Consider the following 23769-nt stretch of genomic DNA (forward strand, 5'->3'; position numbering starts at 1 on the left):
TATACCATATGATCCTAAAAAGAATAGCTGAATCTATTTCATTATGAGCTATTTTCAGTAAAATCTTACATTTTATATTGAACTTTATCAAAAATTAATTTATGTTGTTTTGAACACGTGTAAACTAAAAATAATTATAACTCAGAAGACAAATTTTAATACTTAGTGATTATGATCGCAGAAAATGCAAAAAATTAAAAATTCAATTTAGATACATATTTGTTTATAAAGAAGTATGATTGAACAATAAAAATATATTTTAATTGGGTAATAGTGCATATGGGAAATGGATTAGAAACACAATTCAAAAGGAAAAACAAAATGATTTGAAATTCCCTATTATCAACATCCTTTACATGCAGCTTTTAAATAGATGATGGTACATATATAATCATTGTGAATCTTTTATTAGATACACAAAAAATTGGCATAAAAGTGTCATTTCAAAATGTAAATATGGGAAATATGACATAAATGGCATTCTTTGGAACTATTTAGACTTAAAAAGAAATTTAGAACCTAAAAATGTGTAAGGTAGCTTTTTATAAATTTTTTAATTTAAATTAATGGGGCAACTGAGTAAAACTGTGTTGAACTGGAGGACTTGCTTGAACCCGCATTTGCACAGCAAGCGTACGATTTCTATTTTGATTTTACGTTTCTCTGGGGAACCCGAGGCCTGGGGTGACTGATGAAGATGACGAGGTGGCTACTTTGTTTTTATTTCCATGACATTACTTAACATATTTCCAGGCCTACTATTTATCATGCATGGGCCTCAGCAAAGTGGCTTGAATACTTAAATTAAAAAATGAAGAAAAAATAACAACATGAAACAGTTATCATTTGTTGAGCGCTTACTCATTTAATACCTAAAACTTCCTTATGAAGGGACTATCAATACCTGTGAACACATGAGAAGGCGGAGGTTTTAAGAAATTAAACAGGACCACAGACAGAGGTGGCAGCACAGCATGCAAACTCGCCAACATTGCATTAAGTGCCTCAGTTTTCTCCCCTTAAAATGGGGATAATAATACCAACTTCATAACCATTCCTAAAATATTTTCTTTTAAAAGCAAATAAAATTATATTTTTTTGGTGGAAAGCCATACATATCAGTTAGGAATATGAGCACACGTGTTCACATACACACGCACACACACACACACACAGAGGGAAAATAACACACTTTTTATAGCATACTCCCAAAGATTTTCTGAGCTTTGTTTCCTCTCTGGACAAAGTGATAGAGACTCTTGTTGCACCACAGACTTGATGTAGCCCCTCGTGTAACACAGAAAGTTTCCATTTGGAGTCTGCATTTTATAGCGTAAGTGTAAGCCAGGCATCTAGGTCTCCATCAAGAGTAATTTGGGTGCACTAACCAGTGCATAGATTATTTAATATTGCTAAGACGTTCAACTTACTTCTTGGGTAGCTTCATTTTCTTCACCTTTTCTTCAGCATGTTCATCTGATATACCCACATGACATCCTAATGCCAACAATGTCCTGGAAAACAAAACCAGAGATCAGCGGGAACCATTCCTTCCCTGTGTCCAGAATAACCCAACAGAATAGCAGTTGGGAATAAGGTCTAACAGGCCAGCTTGAAAGCAGAGTAGAAGCCTTTTGTTTTTAAAGCAAAAGGAAAGCATTTATTTATAAGTTACTTACTTTTGAGTAATGAGCAAGACATTGAAAATTGAAATGGCACAAAAAAGGAATACATTGAAAAGGAAGTCTCCTTCTAGCCCTTTCTTCCCCTAAAGGCACTGATTGCTACCAATTCTTGAATGTCCTGCTGGAGTCTATACATGTTCTAAAGCAGCTATGTGTGTGCGTGTGTGTGTGCGTGGTTTTGTTTCCCTTCTATGCAATGGGTATATACAAGAGACAGTTCTCTGCAATTTGCTATCTTGACTTGACAATATAACCTTGATATACTGCCCTTCATATAAAACTGGGTTATTTTCAACAACTCTGAAGTGTTCATTAGTTGGATGTGTCACAGTGTTTTACCCAATTTTCTGTTTCTAGTCTTTTGTTATTACAAACAATGCCACAATGAATAACCTCATAAATTTAACACATGTACTATATCCTTCATCTGTAGGATAAATTCCTACAGGTGATATTACTGGGTCACAGGGTCTGTACATTTTAGAGTTTGAGAAATATTGTCAAATGTCTCTAGAGCTGATAATAATTCACATTCCCACCAGCAACGCATGACACTGCCTGTTTCCCGTACCTTTTCCAGCACAGTTATCAAACTGCTTGACCTTTGTTGATTAATAGTTTAAAAGGTATCTCATTATAATTTTAATTTGAATTTTTCTTAATACAAGAGCATTTAAGTGCCTTTTCACATGCTGAAGAGATATGTGTACTTCCTTTATTCTGTGAAAATACTGTGTTCACTTTTCTATTAGATTCGGTTTTTGTTGATGTATTTAGAAGCTCTTCAAATGTCTGAGATATGAGCTGCAAATATTTTTCTCTAGTTTTGTCTCTTCTCTAGTTGTTTGTCTTTTTACTTTCTTTGTGGTGTTCTGTCTATGCAGAGTTTTAAATTTGTTTTATAACGCTGAACTTTTCCATCTTTTTTTACGGCTTATGGGCTTTACGTGGTACTTAGAAAGAGATTCCTTGCTCGTAAAGTCACTTGAAGGACAATGTCCCTGCTTTTGTAGGGGGCGGGGGAGACTGTATGATTTAAGTAGGGATTTCAATTTGTGTTTCAAGATGTATACCCAGTTCTCCACAAAATCTTTACTGAATAATCCATCTTTTACCACTGATTTGAAATGCTCCCTTTATCATATATTAAATTTCCTAAATGTTTTTTTGAAATCCTCTTCTGGACTTTCTTGTCTAGAAAAGTCTCATTTTCACATGACATATCGGGGTCCCAATTTGCCAGGAACTGTTTACCCATTTCTTAGATATCCTGGATTTCTTCCTCCACTGAATGACCTTTTGTTGATTTTCCCGAGAAAGATCCTTACCATTCACATTTAGAATTTAACCTTGAAAGTCCTCCAGGCTTATATAGAACTGGCCTTTAGTACCCATGACAATGAGTGCTTTCTCCTATCTTGATAGAATAAGATATAATAGCATATCTTTTTTGGACTGCAGAATTTCTAAAGTCTGGTCAGTTCCAGGTGGGATGTAGCAAGGATTTAAAATCAATCTATGCTTATCCTCCACAACATTTTAAAAATGAAAATCTGGAGAGATATATAGATATATCATAGATATACACACACACAAGTATGTATATACATACAATAAGTATGTACATACACACACACACACACACACACACTGATGAAAAGTGAAATTTTAGATTATATACAGCAAAATTAAGATGACTCCATAAAATTACCCTTTGAGTGTTAAACTGCAAAACTGGATAGAGCAAGAACTGACTGAAATTATAAAATTATCTAAACAAAGAATGTGCCAATTAAAATGAGATTGGTCAGCAATCGAAGAATAGAAAATTGACAGAACAAATACAGGTTATACTTATTCAAACACTGGCCAGGGGACAGGAAGCTTTTTGCCATCCTTCTCCATCCATTCATTTCTCCATTCAGTAAATATCTGTTGAATGCCACTGTGTGCCAGGCCTGCGCTAAGTTCTGGGAATAAGCCCACAGACTAGTGAGGACCACAGACAATAGTTAATTATGATATAGTGTCTTGCGTGCAATGAGATATGTATAGGGTTATGCAAGTATCAAGGAGGCTACCAAACCCAGCTCTGACAGTACTCAAAGGGTGACAATAATATTAGGATTTGTCTTAACTTCAGGCAATTAAATTTTTGAGTACCTGCCCACCAAGAAATCCCCTGATTATCATGCATAGAGAACCCTGAATAATACACTGAGTGATGACCTTGCAGGTCGTACTGAGGGAGTCACACTTATGTGGATGGATTAGGAGTCACTGAAGGTTGTGCTCAGAATGGCATAAGGTAAGAAGTCATCAGGTGGGAAATGTACTTTTTAAAGGTTTATTTCTTATTATTTTAGTAAATTGATAGAATTGTATGACCATCACTACAATCCAGTTTTAGAATATTTCTGTCAACCCACCAGGTCCCTCATGCCTATTTGCAGTCATTCCTCACTCCTACCCCCAAGCAACCACTGATCTGCTTTCTGTCTCTATAGACTTGCCTTTTCTGGACATTTCATATAAAGAGAATCAAACAATATGGAGTCTTTTGTGTCAGGCTTCTTTGACTTAGCATAATGTGTTTTAGGTTTATCCATGTTGTAGTGGGTATCAGCAGTTTATTTCCTTTTATTGATGTATAGTATCCTGTTGTATGGCTATATCACATTTTGTTTATCCAGTCATTAGTTGATGAACATTTTCGCAGTTTCCAGTTTTTGGCCTTTATGTATCATGCTTCTATGAGCATGCTTCTGTGAACATTCATGTACAAGTATTTGCATGGACATCTGCTTTCATTTCTTTAGGTAGATATGTAGGAGCAGAATTGCTAGGTTGTATGGTAAATTTATGCCTAACCTTTTAAGAAACTGCCAAACTGTTTTCTAACATGGCAGGACCATTTTACATTCCCACCAGTAATACATGTAGGTTTCAGTTTTTCTACAGCTGCACCAATACTGAGTATGTCATCTTTTAGATTACAGCCATTCTAGTGTGTGTAGTGGTATCTCTGTGTGGTTTAATTCGCATTTTCCTAACGATTATGATGTTGAGCATCTTTTAATGCATTTATTAGCCATTCATATATCTACTTTGGCAAAATATATGCTCAAGTGTTTTGTCCATTTTTTAATTGGGCTATATCTATTCTTATTATTGGGTTGTAAGAGTTTTTCATACATTCCAATTTACTACAAATCCTACTAACACAAGCTTAGATCACTCATAAATATCTTCTCCCAGTCTGTGACTTGTCTCTTCAGTTTCTTCACAGGGTTTTCTTGTAGTGCAAAAGGCCTAATTTTTGATGAGGTCCAATTTATTGATTTTGTTTTCTTTTACGGCTAATGATTTTGGTATTATATCTAAGAACTCTATGCCTAACCCAAGGAGGTTTTAAATGAGAGCAACAGATCATTTTAAAAATCTGTTTAGTAATGCTGTCAACAACACCAGGTTTTTGGAATAAAACCTCTTTCGTCTCTATATTATCTTTATTAAAACCATTTTATTTGATTTACCACTGTTTAACTCACTTGTTTAAAGTTTTAAAAAGTCTGCTGAAGGATGGGGAAAGAGGAGCGCACTACAAAATCTGAACTGAGACGCCTGTGCAGAGGCTAGATGTTCTGAGCTGTGGTAGAAAAGAACAGAATAGGGAAGTACAAAAGGATCAGCTGAGGGTGGGTTCTCTGTCCTTTTATTCTTGTTTTTTCCACACTAACTGGCACATGCATTCGGTAAAGATTTACTCCTAGATTAAGCAGCAGGAATTGCTTAAGGTGGCATTTTAGTACTTAAAGTTTATAGCCACAGAAAAGAAGAGTAAACAGACTGGGACAAAGCCCAAGAGACAACATGAGGCACCCTGTAGATGACAAGCATTGGTGTGTGAACACCCGGTTAGAGACTGAGCTTTATCATTTATTCATTCATTCATTTGACGCATGTGTACTGAGCTCTATGTAAAGTTTGAAAAGTGGCGAATAAGATCAAGTGAGAGGCCTGCCCTCAAGAAACCTAGGGTCTGGTGGAGTAGACTGGGCATCATGTGATTACACGGAAGTTTCTATGCTGAGAGATACAGAAGGGATGAGTGCCTACAGAAGGAGGCCTTCTTGAGTGAAGGAGCTCAGCAAGCGCTTCCCTAAGAAGAAGTGACCTGAGATGTAAACGATGAGAACAGGGCACCGACGGGAGCATTCCAGGAAGAGGACATATAGAAGGCTCTGTGGTGGAAAGGAACGTGCAAACAGGAGGGCAAAACAAAGACTAGAGTGACAGCAGGCAAGAAAACAAGAGCAGCCTCCATACAATGAGGCTGGTCAGAGTGGAAGCTGGATCTTGTCAGACCTTTAGGCAAATAAAGACACTGTCTTTATCTTAAGAGCACTGAAAAGCCATTAAAAGAATTTAAGTAGGAAGAATGGCATGGTCACCTAATTGTTTGAAAAAGATCAGCTGGCTATGAAGTATGGAATGGCTAAGGGAGGAGCTAGGGTGTATTTCACTGGATCTGTTGGAGATATTACAGCCAGGTGGGAATAAAGGTAGTTTAGCTAGGGTGGTAAAGGGTGCTGGTAGTGTTGGAGGTGATGGTGTGGTAATAACATCTCTGCAATGGAAGAAAGGAAAGGAGTAGATGGGTTAAAAGATGATTAGAAAGGCTTGGGTGAGGGAAAAAGAAGTGTCAAGGATGACTGAGCTATCTGGTTTGTGTTTTAGGGGGCACTTGACAATCTAAGAGAAAGAACACTGAAAAATGCCTGAGATCGGAGGGGATAAAAAAATCACAAGGTTTTGAGGCACATTGCAACATCCATGAAACTTGGAATCCGAGTAAATATGTGCTGGATACCATGCTAGAACTCAGTATATGATGGTGAATTAAAAAAAAAAATCATAGCGCCTGCCTTCATGGAGCTGAACGTCTAACAAGAAAGGCAAATATTAACCTCAGAAAGTAACATTAAAAATTGTAGTGAGAGCTATAAAAATATTATAAGGTGCTATGAGAGGAAGTGATGGGGAAGGTCTCTTCAAGAAAGTAACATTTAAGCAGAAAACTAAGGGTGAGTAGGGAGGAGCCTGTCTAAGAGTAAGGCAAAGAACTCTCCAGGCAAAGGGAACAGCATATGTGAGGCAGTAAACAGTTTAACTCATGGAAGGGAAGAGCCCATGGGGCTGGAACACTGTGAACAAGGGCAGGAGTGATGCAAAATATTCTGAGAAATGGGAGGTGTCAGATCATCTTGGACTTGCACAGACTCTTGAGGATATCAGATTTTTTTAGGTGCAATGGGAAGCCACAGCAGTTTTAAGCAACATGTGTATGAATGCATATGTGTATGTGCATAAACTCTGGCTGCTGTGTACAGAATGAATCAGAAGAAGGCAAGTGGGGAGGACCAGTTACGAGAATACTGTGGTAGTCAAGGTGACACAAGATGGTGGCTTGGATCAGGATGACTACTGTGGAAATGGGGGAAGGGGACAGATCAGAGATATACTTGGGAGGACTTGGTGATGGGCTGGATGTAGGGATAAAACAAAAGGAAGAGTCAAGGATAATTCCTAGATTTCTGGCCTGAGCAGAAAGATGAATGAGGGTACCATTCACAGGGGATGTAAGGCTGCAGGTCAAGGAGCCTCAGATGCATCCAGGGGAAATATCAGCTGAGGAATGGGACACACACTTCTGTTGCTCAGAGCATATGTCTGGGGGAGAGATGATGTACATTTGGGGAGCTCTCAGCACCTGTGTGCTATTTAAGTTATGAGTGTGATAAGAATACCTCCCAAGAGTTTGCATGGCGAAAAGAAAGGGCCCAGGATCAAACATAAAGCATCACAACATTTAGAGATTGGGAAAATCGTTGCCAGCAAGAGACCGAAAAAAAGAAGGTACAGAGACAGGAGGAGAACCTGCTCTTTTAGACAAAAATCATGCCTCTCCCCTGAACAGTCATTTTTCTCCCTTCTGTATTGCCCTCTTCACTGTCCCTGTGTCCTTATCCCTCACCCTACTCCCCCACATATGTATATAAACACATCACATTTCCTAAAAATAATTTTAAGGTAAAAAAACTACTTGACCAGAAGAAAAATATTGTTGTGGTCTCACTACATTTTGTTAACTTTCAAAGAAAAATTGTATGAAAGTACATTATACGTTGATTAAAAATCACTGTAACATTCATTTCCTAAACTTGAGCCATTTATTCAGAAATTAAGATCTGGAACTGGGAAAATATTGTATGGACTGAAAACTAACTCAGAAACTAAAACTTTCGTAACACCGTTTAAAGTGGGAGGACAGCTGACAGGCATGCTGTCACAAGCTGTGCTGTTCTGAAAGGCGGCGTCAGAATTTCGCAGTCTGTAAATACACAGATGACCGTTCAAATCTGAAGTTGTCTTTGCAAACAATTTACATAATGGAAGAAAATCATAGAGAAAGTATTGAAAATTCACATTCACATTCATCACTCCTCTACCCAAAATAAGGGATATTCTGAAACAATCTTGTGCTTATTTGTTATTTGGCACTCCTCAGGACTTACATGACTAAAGCTGTTAATCCCTTCCATGAGATATGTATATCCAAATTCCAAAATATATATATATTTAACTTAACTTTTCTACAGTGATTCCTCTATCAGACATGTAGTGCTAATGGCTTCCTCAGTATTATATCATTTAGTCCCCACAACAATTCCATGAAGTAGATACATCATGATCCCCATTTTACTGATGGAAGAAAATCTACGATTCCTTTTGGAGGAGGAAACAAGTCCTTGAATCAGACCATCCATCTCCGGACCCTGTGTGCGCACCTACCCTGCTCTGGAGCCTGCCAACTAAATAAGAGAATAAAAGAAACACAGAAAGAAAGGACTGTGATTTCTCTAAACTACTGGAAATGAGTATAGTGCAAATTTTGGAGAAGCAGGGGCTCTTTTTGCCCTAATTTAAATTTTAAAAAATAGGTGAAATCAGTTCATTGCAAAACCATAAAAAAAATAAATAAATAAGAATTAGCACATGAAAAGGGTTGTTAGCATTTACCATCCACAACAGCACCATGGGACAGCCAGCCTGATGATGACCCAAACCAGCCACCAGCCGCTGTTAGAATGAGATGCCGGGAATGAGCCGAGATGACACGCAGCAGTCAAAGGCCCAGGACACTGAATGCAAATACGGAGATTTGTACACTTCAGTGCTTCCCAAGATTTGCTCTTTGCAATAGCTGGCTTAGCTGTCAGTGCCTAAAATTATGGGGAATGTACTGCAAATTTAACTAAGTTATCTTAGACCATGACCTTTCAATAAACATTTTGTTGTAAAAGACGGGCAAATGATGAGCTGCTCTGAATTGCTAAGCTAAATGTGCAAGCCTCACATCAGGACCACAAAGGAAGAGGAGATTCTGGATCCAAGGTACACAGGTCACGGCAACACAGTATGCATTCCCTACTCCAGGCAAGCTTTGGCATTTTTTATCTTTAGGAGTTTCTCAATTGACTTGATTCATAAACACTCTTTTTCTTTTTAAGTTACTAGCAGAACCTAAACTCATTCTATGCCCAATTTGTTTATTTCCATAGTGAAAATTACTACCACATCGTTCAAGAAATAGACCTGAACTCAAATCCTAGAATTTGAAACAGTGTTTAAGTTTATATTCTGGGTCCTGGGTAAAATAGCTTCAGTGGAAATAATTCCCTATTCTTAACAAAACTGAAACAAACAAAAAGGGCAAAAGTATTGTTTCATACTTAATATATGTATTAGGATAAGTGACCTATTTGAACAAATCCAGTTCTATACGCCATCAAGGATGGAAAAAGACCAAAAGAAAAGTTATAATCTTGGGCTGGCTCGGTGGTGCAGCAATTAAGTTCACAAGCTCTGCTTCCATGTCCCGGGGTTCACCAGTTCGGATCCTGGGTGTGGACCTATGCACCGCTCATCAAGCCATGCTGTGGTAGGCGTCCCACATATAAAGAAGAGGAAGATGGGCATGGATATTAGCTCAGGGCCAGGCTTCCTCAGCAAAAAGAGGAGGATTGGCAGCAGATGCTAGCTCAGGACTAATCTTCCTCAAAAAAAAAAGAAAAAGACCAAACAAAAAGTTATAGTCTTTTCAAAAATATTTTCTGAACTTTTTTATATTAAAACTTGAAATTATTTCCCTTCCTTTATTTTATACCACCTCATTCTTTCATCTGCAATGGTTAGTGGCAAATTTCAGGAGAATAGTTGGCAGAGCCACTGAAAAGCAAATCTGCCTTTACAAGATGACATACAAATACTCTACAGTGGCTTTTCTCAAAGTGTGGTCCTCAGACAAACTGTCCCGAGGTACTCTCTGAAACAAGGATGCCATGGTTAAATCAGTTTGGAAACTCTCATAAATGGATTTCCCATCCCACTTCAGAGATTCACAGTACTAAAAATTTCATCAACAACAACAAAAACTTAATTATTTTAACTCAGCATCTCTTAAATATATTATATCAATGCTTCTCAAACTCTGTGGTAAAGGACCAGTTTTCTTTACTTTCCAGTCCATCATGGTTTGATTCTCTGATAAAATACAATAAAAATTATTAGAGGAAATTAAATTTTCAAAATAAAAGACATATAACATACAAGCCTACATTTTATAAATTTAGATTCAACAGACATGAAATTGCTCCCTTAAAGTGGCATAAAAGTTTCTAAACACTTGTTCCTAATATCATTACTTATCTTGTCACAAATCAGTAGCAATTTGTGCCTGACCCGGTCCACGGCCCACGGTCCAAACTCTGAGCAGCACTGAATGGGATCACAGAACCCTTGTATTCCATATTACCCATGAACATCCGGGAACACTCTTTGGAAAACAGTTATATAGACACAAAGACAGAAAATAACACCGTCAAAGTCTAATTCCCCAGAAGTACTGATTCAATCTGCCTGTGCATCCTGAAAAATTCTAACTGGAATTAAAATCAGAGCTGAATTCGAGTACATCAGAACTTTGTTTCTTTCAGGTAAGGAAGATTGGAAAATAAGAAAAGTCAGGAAACTCACTTCAGGGTCTCAAGCGACATCTGTAAATTGTAGTTGCGTTCCTGCTCAGGCAGCTTGGAAAACTCCACCAGACACGGGTGTTGTCTCTTATTGTCATCTCTAACCTGAAACAGGACAGGAAATCGGCATATGATAGTCTCCAGTGTCCGACACCAGCAATGGGAATCCAGTTTTTTGGTGCAAAGGGAAAGGGAAAAGCAAGAAGGAAAACTCAGCTCCCCACCCCAGCAAAGCTGCCTCTGTGATCCCTAGGCATGGTTCATGTTGAAGTCAGGAGGAAAAGCTGGCTTATCCGGGCTCCCTGTTCCCATCTATTTGGCACATTCCTGGCCCCAGCCTCCACGCCTGCTCTACCCTATAGTCACATGCTCACTCCCTTCGTAACTTGCAGCATTGGCTTAAATCTTACTTTCTCAATAACGTTTATCCTGCCCACCTTCCCAATACGGCAATCTGCCCATCCATTCTTTTCTTTCCCTTTTTTTCCTGTGACAATTACCACCTGCCAACAGATTAGATCTTTATTTATTTGGTCATTATCTGTCTCTCTGAACTAGAACATAAAACCACGGAAACAGAGACTTAGTCTCTCTTGTTCTTTGATGTCTTCCCAGCACCTAGAACGTGCCCAGCATGTGGCAGGAACTCCGCACATGTTTTGTAAACTGAAATGAATTCTATGTAAGAAGGGTGTAGTGACGACTTAGTTTCAATGTGCAGTAATTTTTACTGCTGAGCCAAATGGATTAGAGACATCAATTAACAACATGACTGACTGACGGAAACTCTGTGAGGTGGTTCCAGCTGTTCATTTCACCCCCTGTAAGTTACTTCCTGCTCTCACAAAGCACTCCAATATCTTAACAAAATCAGTTAGCATAATATAAGCGTTTTTCATATTAATCCTTGAAAGTGTGTATTAGCAATCAGACGAAACTAAGTTCAAGATTTTAGGGATGAATTAACGAGAAAGATGTTCTATATCCTTGCATAAGTAATTAGGTTTTTTATCTTCTTAGAGACCTAAATTACATAGGCATTACTGCCGAGGTGGCACCCAGACGACAGCCATATGCTGTCAGGGAACAAATTACTCCATGGGAATAATTACCATGTTCTACAAATGCCACATAAAAAGTATGCAAACACGGGCAAGAATTTTCTTTAAGACTTCAGAAGTCAAGTTAAAAGTAAGACATTTATTCTTTTCTTTCTGGTGATCATTACAAATGGATGGGGCTTATACAAAAGTATATATTATATATGCTTAATGCAATGTATAACCCTGGAAATGAAATCTAGCGTTACAAAATTTAACTCTGAATTCTAAACATAAAAGTAAAAGTGAATGTCTAAGTCCTAAATTAATCTATTCTCCATTTATGTAATTTCCTTCTCTTCCCTAAGCCAGAGAATAACTGACACCCCCACCCTCTTGGGTATCCAAGCTAAAGCCAGAAATCTGCCCAGATTTCCTTCCCTCTCTTACCCAGATGTCATACTTGAATTCCAAAACATCTCCTGCAGTCATGCCTCTCCATCCCACTGCCAGGTCTCCAGTGTGAAACTCACCCGGCTCACCTGGCTCACCTGCGCCCTCTCCTTGACCTCCTTCCTGCCTCCAGGCTCACTGCTCTTCCACACTAACAGCAGAGCTTCTTTCCAAGGCACAGACTTAAGCACGCCATCTCCCTCCTAAACATTCTTCGATGCTCTTTACCCCCCTACAGAATAAAATCGTATTCTGCCAAAAGCCCTTTGTGAAGGCTTCCTGTCTACCTGCCCAGACTTCCCACCTCTACTCCTCTGCATCACTAGCTCCTTGCTCTTTATCCTCTGACAACGCTGAGCGACTGAAAGGTCATTGCCAATGTCCCGCTCCTTCCACCTCCATGCATTTACACACACCATGTCCCCAGCCTAGAATACCCTCCTGTTCCCTGGTTGCTAGTCAACTTGTAACTTGTCCTTCAGACTTCAGATTGAATATTTTCCTCCTCCTGGAAGCATTCCCTGATTTCCCAGGAGAGACCTAATTATTCCTCCTCCTTCACTCTGTTAGCACCTCTGTTATAGTACTTAGCTTGAAATTGTTTGCATGTCTATCAGTCACCTAAACTGGAAGCTCCTGAAAGACAAAGTGACTAAAAGCCAAGGTCCTTTCAACTTTGGAACCCGAGTACGAAGCAAAGGCCAGGTAAATACTAGCTACCTAATAAATGTTAAAGGACAGATGAATGCCTGAATGGATCTGCCTGATGTTATTCCATAAAACAGAGCTCTTACATGATGCTTCTGTGAAATATATCCCAAAGACATTTAAAGAAACTCTTATACGTTCTTTGCAAAAACCAAAAATAAACAATAACAAAAAACCAACTTATTCAACATACTGGTCAGTTTACTCCAAAGTAAAACACGTTTGAATACTTCATTGAAAAAGTTAAAGAATTTATGGAATTCGTCTAACAACAGAGACGTACTTAAGTCTACAACAATAGAGATCGCATGGTTGCGATCATCACTATACTTATGTGAAAGGAGTTTTAGGGAAGCCCTCATCAAAGAGGCAGGGCGCAAAGTCGATTGTTAGATGAAAGAGCAACGTGAAATCTCTTTACGTGTCAATCTGAGACTCTCCCAAATTGCTGGCCTTCTGATATGATACTCGGAGCTGTGCTTGCCCAGAACGGATCCTGAGAACACAACTGTATCTTTCCATCAGCAAATATTTGTATGTTTCCTGCACCAGGAAAGGGGCCAGGAGCTAGAGCTACAGCCGCAGACCAAGTGCTTAATCTCTGCCCTTGAGGTGCATAAGGCCCAATGGCGCCTTCATCAGCCTCAGACTAGGTAAAGGATAACTGGCTACAACCGTGAGAAAGATGGCACTGAGGAGCTGTATTCCCTTTTGGTATCTGGAAACCAAAACGGTGCTTTGAACAGAGCAGTAAGATGAGGTATGGTATTGAACCAAACTGAATTTAACTGGAAGAACAGATAATAATGAGACCTTATAGTTTCCTCACTTTTTAAAGTAGAAATATAACTAAGAGTTCACTGGAGAACATCATCATTTAGGCGATCTTAGGAGTTGCAATAGAGCTCATCTTCCTTGAACATAAGCCCACCACACAGTTCCTGTTACCATATGCATTTTTTGAGGAGGTGTTTTGGTTTGTTTGTATGAAAATCTTCTTTAATCTTCCTAGCTTGCAATCATCTTTTCCCTCATCTTGAAGCATACAGTGAATTTCGTCTATAATTCCTCCGGCAATTGACTGTGTACTCATTTATAATCTCTCTCCTCCTACTGACTTTAGTTGATGGTTAAATCTTTACTGAGCATTTGTACATTTCCTCAAGTTTTAAAAGTCAATGAATGTAGCACAAAACTAGGTACTTACTAAGTGTTTGAAGATTTGAAATTGTTTAACCATGATTGAGTTAATGAAAGGATCCCCTTTTCTGATCATGCTTCTAGATCTGATGCTAGAGACCCTGGACCCTAATCCCAGCACAGCTACTTCTACTCTGAGACTTCTCAGCTGTGTCGTCACCGGAAAACTGAAATTCTAACACATAGCCCAGTGCGCTGTTATGAAAATTTAACCTAATAACCTGTGAGAAGGTAGTATGAAAAGGTAAAGCTCTAAATAAAAATATAAACATTACAAAGTAGGATGGAGTATCATATGGTATTACTACTGACAGTAGTCATAGATGTTCTTTATTCAAAGCTCAGTGCAAGAAACTATGACCGGAGTGATTACATTCATGTCTATAGTTAGTCAAATATAAGAAAGTGTTACAATCTTTGGGATATTTAGACTAACAATATTATAAAAATGAAAGTATTGCCACAGTCCCCCTAAAAACAGGTACACACTGGGATTACATAATTGTTTTGTTTTGTTTTTAATCTAAATGTTATTGACAAACTGTAAACTAAGATCTTTTAAAAATAATCCTTTGGAAACATAGCCAATTGCTATTCTTCAGCCTGTCTTCCACTTGTGAGGTCAACTGTGAACCTCTGCCCACAGGACTTATGCTGCTACATACAGCTGGGGCTCAGAGAAGTGAAACCCAGTGGCGGAAGAAGGAAACTGACTTCTTTTCTTTTCCACTTTCAGTTTTCACTTTCAATTTCAATGAGATTTTTTTCTAGGTGGCTTAGAAATCAATGCCTATTGTCTGTACATGTTAACATTGATTTAAAAATATAACCTTCAGCCTAAAGATTGATAACTTTTCAATTGTCCAGGCATCTGAGCCATCCTTCAATGAACCCACCAATATTGTCATTCCCTCTAGCAAAGAAATACTGCACGAACACTAATGTGTAGGGGAAAAAAATCAATCCAGTTGATTCATGTCATCACATAACAGGATGAGTGAGAAAAAGTTATGTTTTCAGAAACATCTATTAACAGAATCTGAAAATAAATTTCAAAGTTATGTACCGGACCATACTGCCAGCCAAGTTCAATTTTATTCATAACCCAGAGTTCATGGATATTCTCTGCCAGTTTTTCTCTTATCCGCTCTAGATGAGGAGGCAACACAATCTAAAATTAAAAAAAAGAAAAAGCACACATTACAAACAAATGCAATAAAACGCAGTGCTAATTTTCTTCACTGTGAACTAAACTAAATAAAATTCTCTCAGAAGTCATTAAAATGTATAATATAACCAGATTCTAAACCTCCTAGTACGACTTAGTTATAAAAACATGACTAGGTATCTAAATATTCTTTAGGTAAGTTTGAGGGACTTCTTTTCTTTTTGTATAGCTTAGGTTTCTAATTGAATTTATGAACAAAAGTATAGGAAGAAAGAAAAGAGTGTTGGTGGGAAGGACCACCATTAAGAAAGATGTCGTAATGGATGTGGGATAGCCACCAGAGTAGGGATTATTTAAAAAGAGAAATCACCCCAAAGTTCTTAAACCAACCTGGCCAGCATCTGCAGGCCAGGATGAAGGCAATCGGTGCCCAAAGGATAGTCCATTGGCTCTTTGAGCCTATAAATACCTGACTGCAGTGACTTATGTTTTCCCTTAACTCTGCCCTGTTACTTCTAGCGGTTTCCAAATGTAAGCCTCAAGGGAAAAGATCTTTACACGTTCCCACTAAAAAAGGGAAGTTTAGTGACCTCTTCATAAAGAACAGAAAATAGTTTTCAAGCTGAGGGTTTGGCCGTTCACGCCTGGTGATGCGTTTATGTGTCACCCCACATCTAGTCCCTCCACAGACAGAGCAGGCAACCGCCTCCGAGGGGATAAGGCAGAGCTTCCACATGGAAAAGCTATCACTGCTTCCTTCCAGAAACAGCAGAGGTTATCGAGGTCTCAGGAAATCCTAAACGTGATATCATTGCATAATCCCATTGCCCATTTCAGTCCATTTCTATCCTTCCAACCCCGTTTACTACTAAACTTTGGTAGCACTATGTTATATAGATATATCCTGTCACATTCCAGAAATGGACAACATAAAACTGAATTTTAGCCATGAACAAAGCTTGTTTGTTCATTTTACTACAGAATATAAAAAGTCAGCAAGGAAAGACAAGAAATGTGATTCAAAGAGCTAAACAAGTGGTTACTGAACGACCAAAGCTTCCGAGGCCTGGTATTAATTCGACTTCACACTTTAGAAGCAATGCCTTTGATCTTCAAAAACTAATAAACTTTGAATATCTAACCAACTTTACTGAAGCTACTGCACCATCAAAATAAGCAATATTTAATTCATTGTCAATGTTGGGACACTTTCACATCTATAAACAGAAAAGTAAGAACAATGGCTGACACTACTTGGGGGCCTATCTGCAAACTATTGTGCTACCGTGTTATATATCACCTACATCAAAAGGACTCTTAGCATCCCAAGTGACAGGATGAGTAACTTCCTCCAGGTCCCAGAGTAATGCATTTGATGTCAGGCATTTTGACTCTAGAGCCCACATCTCAATTTCTACCAAAGATAAAGGTCAGTTAAATGGCTTCAAAATAATGTGTATCTAGATGGGAGAAGAAATTAAAAATTCTACCTCTACCCTACGTAAAAAGTACACACTAAAATTAGTATGCATTACCTCAGGTTGTGACCTATTAGTGCATTACAAAATCAATTTAGAGGCTTGGGACCATCCTTAAAAACATAGGTGAATGGGCATGCGTAAAGGTGGGCATTATTTTATAAAACTTGTTTGAATTATACATATACACATTGTATTACTGTAAGACATTCCTGTGGGTTGTAATCAAAAGAGTTTGAAAGCCACTGCATATCAGCTTGACTCCAACACAAAGGGCTGCCCCCAGAGCTGATCTGGGTACCTGGCTGGTATCCACAGGGATCGGCGTGAAGGCGGCTTGCGTCAGGGAAACTGTGGGGCCCAGGAGGTCCCGTGTATAAGTTCTTTCTTGCTTGTACTCTCGGCTGTGTTCCACCTTTAACTTTTCTTTTGGCAGAACAGCTTCATAACAAGGAGCATAGCCCGGTGGAGGGAGAAATTTAAATTCTCCGTGTCTCCCCCCGAGCAGAAAGCGTACCCTGAAAAGGACGCACGTCAAGGTCAGTTATGTCTCTGGACGTACATAAAAGTTTCCTAATCGACAAAACACAAGGAACGAATTATTAGTAAACAATTTACTTTAGCAGAAGCCATATTGTTTTCCCTAAGTACCATCATAATGTTGGCACCTTAGAGTCTAAGAGCTCCCAATCATAAAAGGTAAAACCTGATTCAATTATGTGAATGGATCAGCAAAGACTTATCATTCACGGGAGAAATAACAACAGCACAGGCGCTACGTTCCTGTGTGAGCGAAATATCTCTCCGTAGTAACTGGTCATTTAATGTTTCAAGAGGCCCCGATAATGGGCAGAGAAAGAGCAGACGTGGTCTAAATACCTCTATACTTAAAATGACAGGGCTGGACAAGGCACGATAAAAAGAAAAACCAGTCACTTTCCAGTGTCCAATTTCCCAGTGAAACTCCCTAAAGGAGAATCAAATGCTATGTCCATTTGTTGAAGAGAAAAGGTAACCTTATTTCTTATTCTTATTCAACAAAAACAAAAAAACTTACTAAACTCTTTTATACATCATACTCATTTAATTAAAAATAATTTAATCTGAGTTCCATTGAACAACCCTCTTAGAAACATAGCTAAATGATACCAATTTCTTGGGGCTCTCAGCTTACAAAAATAAATTCAAATTTTCATTTTTGTTGTAATTCTTTTTCCAATTTGTGTTTTCATTCCAGTCCAAAAAATATAAATGAAATAAAAAGCAAAGAACAAAAAGTGAGGAAAAGCAAAAAGTTTAACACATTCCAGAAGCTTACAGACAGAAATATAATTTGTATAAATATACCAGAAAAGGTCCCTAGTACTAATATCTCATGATTCCTCTGTCCCTTCTTCAATATGGTGCTTTTGTAACTATGAATTATTCATGTGAGTAGCATTATAATGAAAAGAACAACCACAATAAATGGATGGTCAATGGTAATCAGGGAGCCACTCTTGCTAAGTAGGTACATACGTATATTAATAGATGACAGCATGGCCCCTTATCACAAGACTATTGTTTATTAAAGTTCTCTTTGTAGAACTCCAAAGAACTAGCATTTTAATTTCTTTTTCCATCTGGTAGTAGCAAAAAAGCAAAGGGTTAGAGGAAACCATCTTGACCCAGCTGACCACGGCAGATAATTTACAGGTCTAAGAGTAGAGGGTAACATGGAGAGGAGCCATCTTGACCTGACAAACAAAAAAAAAATTTAGTTTCTGTAGAAATGAGAGGGTTTGGAGTGGGGTGGGAGAATATGATGAAAAGAAAAGGAAAAGGAATACAAATAAGATAAGAAAATAAGTGGTATTTTTTACATAATGTTCATTTCCCTTATTAAAATAAAAAAAGTGAACTTAAATGGACTTGAAATATTTCCGGACACTGATTTGAGGATCAGTTAGTAGACTGTGCACATCTAAATAGAAGAAGATGTGACAAAGCATCCAGCCTCCCAAGAGTCCCTTCTTGATAAACCTTACCTCTTCCTACAAGGGACAAGAAAATGTCCTGTGGACAGATGCCCATGAGTGAGAGAAAACGTTAGTGAAGCAGGAGTGACGGCAGTGCAGAGTCTTCTGTGAACGTATGAGAAGTGAGAAGGGAAATAAACCAAAAAAACCCACAGAAATACTAACTTTATTCCTGCAGAGAAACTAACAACTGGAAAGAAGAGGCCATCAATGTTGAAATTCTCAAACATTCCTTGCACGGGTTGTCCATTAATTCGGAATGAGATGCTTGGGGCACTCAGATCTAAACAGCAACTGATGACATCATCAGTTCTCAACAGATGTTGGTTTGGTGAGCTCACAGTACGAGCAATACAACCTATGGGAGAAAAACATTAAGGAAGGTAATTCTATCTCAGAGAATCATCTTCAGATCCAAAGGCAAAGATTTGAATAGGTAGTGACAAATTAATGCAAATGCTAGAATAAAATAAATCTTGTATGCATATTAATGTTGTATGTTAAATCCTTTGCCAAAAATACGTTGCTTTTTTCAGGAGCCATGCTGCTATCTTTGATGTAAAATGGACCTTCTGACATACAGAAATTTCTGCATGTAGATGGCTGGCATTTGATGCAGGAATCATCTGAGAGCTGATAATATACCGATGTCAGAGGAAAATCTCCAGGGAACATTTGAGTTCAAATAGCTACTTTACCACCTACGACTTGTATGACCATCAGCAAATTACTTAACTTCTCTAAACCTTGATTTCTTGTAAACCAAATGCCATCACCTTGTAGAGTTGTTGTGATGATTAAATTAATGGTTTATAAAAACAGAGTCTCAGACACAGCAGGTGTTTCATGTCAGTCCTTTTTTCAAATATTAAGGCTCCTTTGTTTCATAATATAAAAATGCATAAGGATAATGAAAACAGAAAGTGTGATCATTCATTCATGCACTGTTTATTGACAGACAAATACATGCCAATTGGTTTGTTGTTGTTTTACAATGTATTTCATACAAGATCTTGGTTGGTTAGCTTCTTAAGTACAGCAGGATACAATTTGAGGCATGAAAATGATATTTGATAAACGTCATTTCTTGTCCTGGTCAAACTATGGCCTAAGCCCATTCTTTTTTTCTTTTATTTCTTTTTTTTTCTTTTTGCTGAGGAATATTCACCCTAAGCTAACATCTGTGCCAATCCTCTTCTATTTTGTATGTGGGTTGCCACCACAGCATGGCTGCCAACAAGTGATGTGGGTCCACACCTGGGAATCAAAACCAGGTCACCAAAGCAAAGCGTGCTGAACTTAACCACTAGGCCATGAGGCTGGCCCTGGCCTAAGCCCATTCTTGACTATATCAGAATCCCCACGGCATACTGGAAGACAAGAAAGTAAGATTCTCCCAAACACACATGCTCACAAGCACAAACACACAAAATTCCTCAATTTAAGCAAAGACAAAAATAGATTTCATGATACAAGCTTTGCTTTTTTCATAACACCTTTTTTTCCTAACATGCCACGATTTTTACCAACAGCATATTTGAAATGCCAGTAGTAGAATATATCTACTGTTTTTTAAATGCATACATTTTTTATTTTATCAATATTCAAACCTGCAAAACATTTACTATCAAGTGGTTCTTCTAGAGTTCCCTGAGTATAATAAAGGCAGTTTTAAAAAAATCATATAAAAACAATGGGGCTTACAGAAATAGGTCTATATCCTTGTTTGTATCAAGATCTGTAGCTAATAATAATGTTATTACATAAATATTTACTATAATCCAAATGTATTGCTCAGTCTGAAGGATATTATTATGCTGATGCTAATGACTATCTAAAAGTCACCATGGAACACTGTTTTGCAGTGCCTGAAACAAACAGGTAAGATACAAAAGATCACTAGTGAACAACCTAAGGCCTACCGTTTCAATGGCACTCACGTTGTTGAATCCACTTAGAAGCATTTTCAGGTTGCATTTATATGAACTCACAGCAAATCCATAGGAGAACTACATTCCTGTTCTCTGCATTAGCCAGAAAAGAAGACAGCAGCAGTCCGACTTAAGGCCCTGGATTACAAGCCTGTACCTATCATTCCGGCACTGTTCTACAACATTCCTCCATACTTCTATAGCTAAATTCTCCAAAGCCCCAAGGCTTTTCACACTTTTGGCGCTTACAACTTGGATTACAAACATACTTGGATATTTGAATGCCCCAAATCCAATTCTGCATTCACAGAGGCGGAATGTAGCAAGCACACTGTGCAAAGTTTAAATTGGAAAGAATAAATGAAGACATAGCTCAAAACTTTTGCCAATGGCCAAATTCTGATTCTAAAGAACATCTCTACTCTCCAATCACAAAAAGTTAAGTGGTAAAGAATGTGCTGTGGCCCAGAAATCACAGATATTCGATACTTTAAATTCTACCTCAACTATTCAAAAGAAAAAGAATAGGAGAGTGACTCCAAGAAGATGATCTGAATTACCATGCATTTAACTTTGTAAGTCAGTCAGAAGCCAATTAACTTAGATTTGTCTTTGTTGACTGTGAATCTAAGATTAGTAAAGCATTTAATAAATTCTAGTGGCTTAAGAGAACACAGTTTTCAATTACAGGCTGATATGCTGCATATTTTCTTACCATTTAAAAAAACAGCTGAATATTTTCTCGACATAAAGTTTCAAGAGGACTTTCTCCTGAAATTCCACAACCTACTGTCCTGCACTATAATATGTTCACAGATTCACTCAATTTTTTGTTGTTGTTCTTAGTGTTCTATTTTGCAATGAAAGGCAAACTGCACACAGTTCAATTCCATAAGCACTGGGTTCTTTCTATGTATTGAGGAAAAAGCTTCAAATTAAATGCAAAATTAAAAATGGTGAAGGGGTGTTATATGACTAAAATAATTAGAAGCAATTCAGCATCGTCTTATCAGAGTAATGCTTTTCCTCCCTAATCGCGGTGTAATGGGAAAACAAGTTAACACATTTCATTCATTTACCAGAATACCCATTTTGTGTGGAGTGATACTAGCGGGTAAGGAGAGAGGATGACATCTGGAGGGTAAGAGTTAAAATGTATTCTATAATAGACACTACCACTATTTTATGTTTGTTAGGTCTTCTGAAGTTAATGCTCTTTGCCTCTGTTTGGTCAGTAGGAAAATTTAATTACGGGAACAGACATTGTTATTGTAGCCTGAACCAGCACAGTACTCCTGTGCATAAGACATGCCAACGCCATACTACAACCTGGGTCCCAAGGACATGCCCCAGTGGTTAGATGAAATATCCAAAATACAGCTTTATCTCTTCCAGACTACTGACCTATTGGCACTGAATAAAAGAAAGTTCAGTAAGTATTACTGTTAGATACAACTACATGGAGTGCTTTCATTTATAAACTCATTACCATAAACTCTTGGGTTTAATTCAATTTAAATTTAAAATTTCGTTTCATAAGCTATAAGGCCTATCAAACGAATATCACTTGAACCCCATAAAAGGCAACACTTAGCTTTTAACAACGTAAGGTACTTTTTTGTATTTTCTATATGCTAAATGCATTAAAAAATATGTCAAGGTCATATGAGAACTATATTCTACATGGAGGTTTATGAACACAAGCATATGTCTGCAGATTCCAGATGAATTCCAACATCTACATACTCAAAAGCTCAACTTTTAAGTAGAGCCAACCAAACATTCCCTTTCATAAATCAGAAAAAAGAATATTATTTATTTATTTATTTATTTATTTATTTTTTTTTGGTGAGGAAAGTTGGCCCTGAGCTAACATCTGTTGCCAATCTTCCTCTTTTTTTGCTTGAGGAAGACTGTCCCTGAGCTGACATCCGTGCCAATCTTCCTCTATTTTGTATGTAAGAAGATGCCACAGCATGGCTTGATGAGCAGTGTGTAGGTCCAGACCCAGAATATGAACCTGCAAACCACAGGCTGCAGAAAAGGAGTGCACGAACATAACCACTATGCCACCAGGCTAGCCTCAAGGGTATTATTTTTTAATATTATTCATTTTTAATATATACTCAACCATCAAAGCTGAGAGTTTGTAGCTTGTGAAATGAACTATTCATATATTTCTAAACAGTTCCATATTTCCGAAACAAAGTGTCATTTGATTATGAACAGATACCTCACGATACACTTTACAAATTCCAGATCCCTGACATTACGTTATTACCAGGAGGTGGAACTTAGTTTATTTGTTTCAATTATTTTCTAGGGGTTGTTTCAGTTCTTTTTTGTATTGGAGGTAAAAGCTTTGCACATACCAACTAAAATTAAGTAGGAATAAACAAGTTTTTTGCCATTGATTCATGCATCGGAATGCTACTTTTAAAATGTATTGTTAATAAACAATACAGTCCTTTAGAAATGTATATAATTGTAAAAGTTTTCTTTTTGCCCTAGTGCAATTTTGGTTCTTACTTAATACTCTCACTCATCATTTCAACACTAAATTTCTGAACAATATATCTATCCAATATAAACAGCATCAATAGCTTTTAGGAAATGTACAGGAAGGGCAAAAGATTTCCCTGAAGAATGTTGTGAAAGAAAACGGATAGTACTTACCTGACCAGAGATGAAGGCCATCAAATCCATAGGAAAACAGGTCATCTCCAACACCATTTCCACCCCACTCTTCGCCCCCTCCAGGGTAAGGAGAATACCCTTCCGTGGAAGCCCAGCCCACTCGCAGGTGAGTCGCTTCAGCTGTCACAAAAGGCTCCGTGTGGTCCACCATCAATTCATAGTACCATTTCTTATACTGAGCAGACCCTTCACTGACGCCCAGGAAAATATTGGGTCTCATGCTTTAAAGAGATAGGAATAGCACATAAAAAAATCTGAACAAACGTTTCATTGTTCAATTTTCAGCTCACATT

At 37.9% G+C, this 23769-nt stretch overlaps 1 protein-coding gene across 1 annotated transcript in view; it reads right to left on the reverse strand.

Moving 5' to 3' along the window:
- RYR2 (ryanodine receptor 2) overlaps window positions 1-23769 on the reverse strand; it is a 689571-nt gene that overhangs the window by 270322 nt on the left and 395480 nt on the right. Inside the window, exons 20-25 of the mRNA XM_070568189.1 lie at window positions 23456-23697; window positions 19014-19206; window positions 17132-17348; window positions 15251-15355; window positions 10785-10888; window positions 1431-1514 (exon numbers count right to left, since the gene is read on the reverse strand). Coding sequence (XP_070424290.1) covers window positions 1431-1514; window positions 10785-10888; window positions 15251-15355; window positions 17132-17348; window positions 19014-19206; window positions 23456-23697 — 945 coding nt within the window. The remainder of the gene's footprint in view (window positions 1-1430; window positions 1515-10784; window positions 10889-15250; window positions 15356-17131; window positions 17349-19013; window positions 19207-23455; window positions 23698-23769) is intronic.

The sequence above is a fragment of the Equus przewalskii genome, chromosome 1 (assembly GCF_037783145.1).
Source record: "Equus przewalskii isolate Varuska chromosome 1, EquPr2, whole genome shotgun sequence".
Taxonomy (NCBI): domain Eukaryota; kingdom Metazoa; phylum Chordata; class Mammalia; order Perissodactyla; family Equidae; genus Equus; species Equus przewalskii.